Source organism: Galeopterus variegatus, unplaced genomic scaffold, assembly GCF_000696425.1.
Source record: "Galeopterus variegatus unplaced genomic scaffold, G_variegatus-3.0.2 Scaffold12513, whole genome shotgun sequence".
In the NCBI taxonomy this organism is placed as follows: Eukaryota; Metazoa; Chordata; class Mammalia; order Dermoptera; family Cynocephalidae; genus Galeopterus; species Galeopterus variegatus.
Genome location: NW_007738624.1, coordinates 19,306 through 28,761, shown reverse-complemented (window position 1 = coordinate 28,761; position 9,456 = coordinate 19,306). Strand labels below are relative to the sequence as shown.

The following is a 9,456-nucleotide window of genomic DNA, read 5'->3' as shown; positions in this document are numbered from 1 at the left end:
TCAAAAGGAGGGTCATAAGAGAAAGTGTCAGAGTATTGTGAGGTGTGAGATGGCCCCCCTGCTCCTGCTCAGACTTCAAGGCCCAGAAGTATTTCGTGCACATGCTTTTCCCTGCACTTTTGTTGTAAACAGCTTTATTGAGGTATAAATGAAATGCAAAGAACTGCACATATTAAGTATGTACAATTACAGGAGTTGGACACATAATGTCCCCAGATACCAGCACCACAATCAATGTAATACACATATTCATCACCTCCCTGATCTTTTCTTTGTTCTTTATTTGTTTTGTTTTGTGTTTGTGGAGAGATCACTTAACATGAGATTGACCTCATAACAAATTTTGAAGTGCACGATATCGTATTGTTAACTGTAGGCACTATGTTGCAGAGCAGATCTCTAGGACTTATTCATCTTATAAATCTCTAACTTTATACCCACTGAAAAATAACTCTTCATTTCCCCCACTGCCAATCAGCTGGCAACCACCCCTCTACCCTCTGCTTCTATGAGTTCGACTATTACAGACACCTCACTTAAGTGGACTCACGCAATATTTTAATTGTAAAGTCATTCCATGGATCACAGTGGATTCCTCCTTATTTTCATGCTTATTAGCATTCAGGCTACTGCATGATAGGAGTCGCGATTTGGAACATATGAGCTCAGGCACCTGTGATCTGAGGACTGCTCACTCCCCACAGCACACACGCACACGCGCACACACACACTCTGACCTCCTGAGGACATGTTACTACCATTGTCTTCTCACTTCTAGCCACACTCACTAGAAAATAGTGGACATAAGGCAAGTCATCAACCTCAAATTATCTTTTCCTGAAAATAAATGTAGACATAGTTCCCAAATTCAAGTTGGTAAGCCTTTCAGAAACATGTAAACTTTGTGGCTCCCTTTTTACATGATTTTTTTGTGCTCCACATTCAAAGAAAAAATAAATAAATAAATAAGATCTGCTCAGTCAGGAGAGAGGAATGAAATGTGCGTGAGGGGGGAGAAAGACCTAACAAGCTCAGTTGGCCCCTTAGAGAGTGTGACAAAGGGACAGCTTTCTTGGTCCTGATGCATGACAAGCCTGCTTACCTCCCCCTGGATGCCCAGGAGCTAAAAACAATTTATTCAAAGGAGAAATGAATGATTTCTTTGTAGTGTCAAGGCATCTTACAGATTCAACACTCAAGTTAAACGTGAGCAAAGGGAGTAAACCCACAATACACAAAAGGAAATGTACAAAGGACATGGAAGTTGAAGACTTTTAAAGATGAGCAGGAAAAATCTTTAAACACAAGTCTCAACTCTCTGTGAAAGACCCACAAGCTTGACCATCACACTGCCGTGCTCTTTTCCACATAGAACTTTCAGACATTATACTTGACTTCCAGGTTCACCAGACATCTGAGCATCAACACTCATGGCCTTTATACACTTGCTTCCCTCTGCTTGGAGTCCCACTTACTGGTCTACATGGAGTTTTGCACCCCCTTCTCTACCTGGAAAACCTCATGTACTTTTTCAGGACTGCCTGGACTCATCCACTTTATCAACTTTATTTTTTTTACATTCTCACATTTAAAAAGTACACTTCTAACATGCACTTATTTTAGATGTGTGACTGTCATTGTATTGATCTTGTTCAAATCCTTCTATTATCTCCCAATTAGACTGAATGTCCTGAAGGATGTAGCAATGTTATACATAACTCCCTCAGACTTACTTTAGCTGGCAACTGTAGCTGAATGCATAGGTATTGTACAAATTGTTGAGAGAATGTGGTGTCACAAAAATTGCTGATGAGGAGGAAAGGAAAGAAATAGGGAGATGCTAAAATAGGTACAAAGGACATTCTAGTGAATCGTTTTTCACTATCTGAGATCCGGACCCATTAGGCTGTCAGAATAATGTTTGTAAGAATTAACTAGAATAGAATAAATAAAGCAAAAATGAAAATATTATACTGTGCCATAGATAGTAAGGGTACATATAAAATAATTTAATAATTTACTCTTTTAAGCTGCTTGTTTGTGTCTGTTCAGGTCTACATAACACACTCAGACTCTATTACATAAAAGCAAAGAACTTGCACAGATGATTTTGAATAGGAAATGTAAAAGGCTGATAAACCAAAAATATGTTCAGCTTCCTGGTTCCAAAATTATTGCAAAGTAAAGCTCTTTAGGATTCTCCTTTTGACCTGTTAAATATTTTCCTCCCATGGGAATGCTTGATGTGAGAGAAAATACTGTGAAATATATGTTTCATGAACTGCTGTTATGAGGTAGCATTTGCATGTGTTCCATTGGTCTGATCTTCCTAATGAGTATAGAAACATGCTCAAGTACATCCCATCTTAATTTTTTAAATGCCTCATTTCACTGCACATCACTCCACAGGTAATACTTGTTTTCCTTCTCCCTAACCTGCAAAACACTTTGTATATATTCTAAAGTTACTATAACCACTTTATACCTCCAATTCCTTCATCAATCACATCCATCTGGACTTCCATTCCCATCTGTTAACTGTCATCAATGATTTCTGAATTGCTGAGTCTAAAAGACACTTCTCTTTTTAGCATATTAAATAAATTAATGATAAAATTTTCAACCAAACACTACAGCGGTCTCTTGGCTCTGGGCCAAGTAGGATTGTATCTCAGGTGACCTCAGGTAAATGTTCTTGGCTTCCATTCTCTCCAAACCTTTTCTGCAGAACCTACTGGGCTTTCAGACTCACATGGAAGGGGTCTCTGAGAGGAAGGTCTCCATTTGGAAGTCTGAATTCCTCCCTAGGTAGCTGATGATGGAGATGAAGGCTCTGTCCTCAAACAAGACAGCAGGAAAGAGTCAAGCAACAGTCCTCTAGCCAGACTTAGGATTCCAAAAGAAAGAACAACATCCTGTGCAGCCCAAGGTGGTACACTCTGAGGAACAGCAGAGGAGATATATAAGATATATCTGCTCATTTGACATAATTTCCTCTTGTTATTCCAATCCCTAAACACCTGATTTCCCAGTGGGAAACTGGTTAGGGCAGAAAGGAAAAAATAATAATAAAAAATATTATTGTGTATATTTGAGACACACAACATGATGCTGTAAGACAGATGATAGATAGATGGATAGATAAACGGTTATATATACAAATGGTTACAATTGTAAAACAAATTTTGATTTCTAGCATAGTTACTGTTTTCCCTCCTGTGGTGAGAGGAACTATAATCTCCCCTTTAGCAAAATCTCTGAACACTATTATTAACTACAGTCCTCATATCATACCTTAGATCTTTCTACCTGTTCATTTTACATATTAGCCACTTTGTATCTTTTGACCTACATCTCAATATCCTCCTCTCCCCCATCTTGGTAACCAGTGTTTTAAAAATATTTTTTATATTTCATGTATTTTACGTTTTTAAAGATTTCACATTTAAGTGAGATTATGCAATATTTTTCTTTCTCTGTCTGGATTATTTCACTTAGCATAATGTCCTCCTGGTCAATCTGTGTTGTGAAAACTGGTGGGATATCTTATTTCTTAAAGCTGAATAGTATTCCATTGTGTATAGGTTTCTTTTTCCATTCATCCAGTAGTGGACACTTCAGTTATTTCAGTGTCTTGGTTATTGTGACCATGTTGCAATAAACATGGGAGTGCAGGTATCTGTATGAGGTGGTGATTTCAGTTCTTTTGGAAAAGGGACTGCTGGGTGACATGGTAATTCTATTTTTAATTTCTTTATGTACCTCCACACTGCCTTACATAATGGCTGCACCAACAGTGGACTAGGGTTCCCTATTCTTTATACCTTCACCGACACTTGTCATCTCTTGTCTCTTTGATAATAGCCATCCTAACAGGTTTGACATGATAACTCACAGTGCCTTTGATTTGCATTTCCATGATAATTAGTAATGTCCGCTACCATTTCATGACCCTGTGAACCATTTTTATGTTGTCTTTGATCAAATGTCTTTTCAGATCATTTGCTCACTTTTTAACCATGTTATACTCATATGTTTTCTTACTACTGATTTCTTTATATAACTTGGTTATCAAATACATGCTTTGCAAATATTTTTTAACTGATTTGTAGGTTGCATTTTACTTTGTCAATTGTTTCCTTTGCTTTGCAGAAGCTTTTCAGCTTGATGTACTTCCACTAATTTATTCTTGTTCTTGTAGTCTGAGTTTTTGGTTTGATATCCAAGTAATCATTGCCAAGGACAATGGCAATAAGATTTCCCGTATGTTTTTTCCTAGGTTTATGATTTCAGGTCTTATGTTTAGGTCTTTTATCCATTTTGAATTAATTTTTGTGTGTGGTGTTAGATACAGGTAATCCAGTTTTCAAAGTACCATTTATTGAAGAGACTATTCCCTCCCTATTGTGTCTTCTTGGTGCCCTTGTTGAAAATTAGTTGACCATATATATTTGGGTTTATTTCTGGATTCTCTATTCTGTTCCATTAGTCTTTGTGTCTTTTTATTTTTATATGCCAGCAACTTGCTGTTTTGATTACTATGGCTTTGTAATATAATTTCAAATCAGGAAGTGTGATGGCTCCAACATTGTTCTTATTTATTCACAGAAATGCTGTAGCTATTTGGGGTCTTTTATGATTCCATAAAAAACGTAGGATTGTTTCTTCTGTTTCTGTGAAGAATACTGTTGGGATTTTGACAGGGATTGCACTGAGTCTATATATTGCTTTGATTAGGATAGACATTTTGCAATAGTAATTCTTCTCAATTCATGAGCACGAAATATTTTTTTTCTCTTCAGTTTCTTTCAACAATATTTTATACTTTTCATTGCACACTGTTTTCTCCTCCTTGTTTAAATTTATTCATAAGTATTTTTGATGTTCTTACAAATTGGATTGCTTGTTTTTAATTTTCAGCTTTGTTATATTTATGTATATATATGTATATGTGTATATATATATATATATGTCATAACTTTTTGTATGATTATTTTATATCCTGCATCCTTACTGAGTTCATTTATTAGATCTAACAGTTTCTTGGTGGATTCCTTGGAGCTTTCATACATGTAGGATCATGCCATCTACAAATAGAGATAATTTTACTTCTTCCTTTCAGATTTGGACAACTTTTTTCTTTTTTGTGTGATAGTACTTCCAGTGCTATGTTGAATAGAAGTGGCATCCTTGCCTCATTCCAGATCTTAGATGAAAAATTGAAGTTTCTCCACATTAATTACAGTGCTATCTCTGGGATTTTTAAATAAATGGTCTTTATTATGATAAGGAAATTTCCATTTGTAAGTAAACATTCAAGAGTTTTAATCCAAAATGATGTTGAACTTTGCTGAAAGCTTTTTCTGTGCCAATAGATATGATCATGTGATTTTATTTTTCAGTCTGGTAGTGTAATGTACCACATCAATTGACTTGCCTATGTGAAACCAGCCTAGCATGACTGGGATGAATCCCACTCGGTCATGATTAATATTGGATGTGTTTTTAAATTCAATTTGCTACTAATACTAATTTTTGAGGATTTTTGATCAAAGCTCATCACTGATATTGGCATATAGTTTTCTTTTCCTGTGGAATCTTTACCTGAGTTATGTATGAAGGTGAAGCCGGCCATATAAAATGTGCTGGGAAGTATCTCCTCTTGCTGTAAAAAGTATTGGTATTAACTTTCTTTCAAAGGTATGGTAGAATTCATCCATGAAGCCATCTGGTCCTCATATTTTTCTTTTTGGGAGATTTTCAATTACTATGTAATTCTCTTTATTTGTTATTGGTATGTTCAGGCTTTCTATTTCTGCCTGTTTCAGGATTGGTAAGTTGGATTTTTTTTTCAAATTTATCCATTTTTCTAATTTATCAAATTTGTTGCCATATAATTGTTTATAATAATCCTTTATGATCTTTTTTTATTTCTGAGGCATCTATTGTAATGTCTCCAGTTTGTTTCCAATTTATATTTTTGAGTTTCTCTCTTTTTTTCTGAGTTAGTCTAAGTATGGGTTTGTTGATTTTGTTAATTTTTTCAAAAAAAACAACTCTTAATTTTACTGATATTTCCAATTTTCTACTTGATTTATTTGTATACTGATCTTTATTATTTCCTAACTTCTGCTATATTTGGGGAAGGTTTTTCCCTATTTTTATTTTCTAGGCCCTTTGAGTTATAATGTGATACAACAGAAGCAAAAGTAAACGAATAGGAAAACACCTCAGCTTCTGCAGAGCTGAGGAAACAACCAACAGATTGAAGACACAATGTACGCAAAGGGAGAAAATATTTGAAACTATCCAGCCGACAAGAGATTAATATCCAGAATATGGAAGGAACTCAAACAAGTCAATAGCAAAAAATCTGATTTAAAAAATCGGCATTGACACCAACTCCTCATTCCTCTTTCCCCTGACTCCCTTAATAGTCTCTCTTAACTACTGTTCTACTCCCTACCTCTATGAGATCAATTTCTTTAGCTTCCACATATGAGTGCAGACATGCAGTGTTTCTCTTTCTGTACCTGGCTTGTTTCACTTAACAAAATTTCCTCCAGTCTCATCCATGTTGCTTCAAATGACTGAATATCATTCTTTTATATGGCTGAGTAGTATTCCATTGTATATATACACCTTGTTGACTTTATTCAATCATCCATTGATGAAAATTTGGGTTTGTCCAAATCTTGGCTATTGTGAGTAGAGCTGTGATAACACTGGCTTTGCACATATCCCTTCAACATGTTGATTTCCATTCCTTTGGATGTATATCAACTAGTGGGATTGCTGGATTGTTCCCTAATAGATTACATACTGTGTAAATGTATCCAAATATCACAGCATACTCCATAAATATATACAATTAACATGCGCCAGTTATGAAAATGAATTAAAAAGAAAAATATTCAGAGACAGAAGTAGATTAGAGGTCACCAGAAACTGGGGAGGAGAAATAAGAGAAGTTATTGTTGAATGGGTACAGGGTTTATACTTAGAATGTAAAAAAAAAAAAAAAATTGGAAACATGTGGAGGTAGTGATTCCACAGTATTGTGAATGAAATTAATTACATGCAACTATATATCTAAAGATGCTTAAAATGACAATATTTGTGTTGTATATATTTTACCACAATAAAAACAAAGGGCAAATTAGATGAATAGACATTTCTCAAAAGGAGATAAACAAATGGCCTACATGTGTATGAAAAAATTCTAGTCATCATTGAAATGCAAATCAAAACTACATTGAGATATCATCTCACTCCGTTTAGAATGACTTTATCAAAAAAAACAGAAAATAACAAGTTGTGGTGAAGATATGGAGAAAGAATAACTCTTATACAGTATTGCTGGGAATGTAAGTTAGTACGGTCATTATGGAAAATTGAATAAAGGTTTCTCAAAATAACTACAGATAGACTACGATATGATCCAGCAATCCCATTAGTGGGTATATATCCAAAGGAACAGAAATACGATATGATCCAGCAATCCCAACGATATGATCCAGCAATCCCATTAGTGGGTATATATCCAAAGGAACAGAAATCATCATGTTGAATGGATACCTGTACTCCCAGATTTATTGCAGCTGTATTCACAATAGTCAAGAATGGGATCAATTAAAGTATCCACAAACAGATGACTGGTAAAGAACATGTGGTATGTATACACAATGGAATACTACTCAGCCATAAACAAGAATGCCATTCTGCCATTTGCAACCACATGGATTAGTTCAGGGAGGACATTGTTAAGTGAAATAAGCCAGGCTCAGAAAGAAAAACACCCCATATTCTCACTCATATTTGGAACTAAAAAAAGTTAATCATAATAGAGGTAGAGAGTAGAATAGTGGTTATATAGACTGGAAGGGGTGGTGGAGGAGGAATAGAAAGAGGGTGGTCAATAGAAACAAAATTGTAGCTAGAAAGAATGAGATCTAGTGTTCTCTACCAATGTAGGGAGAATACAGTTGACAATTTATTGTATAATTTCAAATAGATGCCAGAGAGGATTCTGAATGTTCTCAACACAATAAAATAACAAATGATTGAGTTGATTGATGGATATGTTAAATACCCTGATAGGGTCATTTCACACTGTGTAAATGTACCCAACATCATATTGCACTCAATAAATGTATACAGTTATCATGGGTCATTTAAGAAAAGAATGTTTTTTAAATCAGAGACAGAAGTAGATTAGAGGCTGTCAAAATCTGAGGGGTGGGTGGCACTATGAAGGAATAATTAGAAAGTAATGTTTGAGTTTATGTTTAAGATGATGATGAAAAAGCTTAAAAATAGATAGAGGTGATGGTTACACAGCATTGTGAATGTAATTAATTCTGCAGAATTGTATGTTTAAATATGGTTAAAATGGCAAATCTTACGTTATATATATTTTATCACTATTAAAAAAGAAAGAAAAATGGTTCTTTCATTGCTTTCCTCTGAAGAATCTTTTCAGAGCCCTCTTTATGTCTTTATTCCTCAGACTGTAGATGAAGGGGTTGAGCATAGGTGTGACCACAGTGTACATCACTGAGGCTGTTGCACTTGAGTGTGAGTTGTGTGTAGCAGCAGAACTAAGGTACACTCCTAGGCTTGTACCATAAAATAAGGAGACAACTGAGAGGTGAGATGCACAGGTGGAAAATGCTTTATACTTCCCCTGAGCTGTTGAAATTCCATGAATGGAGGAGACTATCTTAAAGTAAGAGTAAAGGATGCCAGTGAGTGGTCCGCAGAAAAGCAACACAGCTGCAGCATATATAACCATGTCATTAAGAAAGGTGTCAGAACAGGCAAGGTGGACCACCCGATTGACTTCACAGAAAAACTGGGGGATCTCCAAGTCAGTACAAAAAGACAGCAGAAGCACCATTAAACTTTGTAACAAGGAATTCAGGGCACTCATGATCCAGGACAGCATAACCTGTAGTCCACAGACCCGGGGGTTCATGATTGCCATGTAGTGCAGGGGGTGACAGATGGCCACAAACCGGTCATAGGCCATCACAGTCAGGAAGAAGTTGTCTAAAACTCCAAAGAGTATGTAAAAGTATATCTGGGTGATGCAGCCTGCGTAGGTTATGACATTGCTGTGTGTCTGGATGTTCACCAGCATCTTTGGGATGGTGGTGGAGGTGAAACAGATGTCCACAAAGGACAGGTTCGAGAGGAAGAAGTACATGGGTGTGTGCAGGTGGGAGTCTGATATCGTGGCCAGGATGATGAGCAGGTTGCCAAGCACAGTGACCAGGTACATGGACAGGAACAATCCAAACAGCAAGGGTTGTAGTCCAGGTTCCTCTGAAAGTCCCAGAAGAAGAAAATCAAAAATTTGCGTATCGTTCCCTGGTTCCATGTGGTTGATATGACTACAAAAAAAAAAAAAAAAAAAAAAAAAAAAAAAAAAAAAAAAAAAAAAAAAAAAAAAAC

At 35.9% G+C, this 9,456-nt stretch overlaps 1 protein-coding gene across 1 annotated transcript; it reads right to left on the bottom strand.

Annotated features, from left to right (window-relative positions):
• Positions 1-8,452: 8,452 nt before the first annotated feature.
• On the bottom strand, positions 8,453-9,382 carry LOC103581183 (olfactory receptor 7A10-like). The gene has a single exon (XM_008563074.1). The coding sequence runs from the start codon at positions 9,380-9,382 to the stop codon at positions 8,453-8,455; it is 930 nt and encodes a 309-aa protein (XP_008561296.1).
• Between the last annotated feature and the right edge of the window lie 74 nt (positions 9,383-9,456).

Coding starts and splice junctions, on each gene's coding strand:
- LOC103581183 (XM_008563074.1), bottom strand. CDS start 9,382: ATGGAACCAGGGAACGATACGCAAATTTTTGATTTTCTTCTTCTGGGA.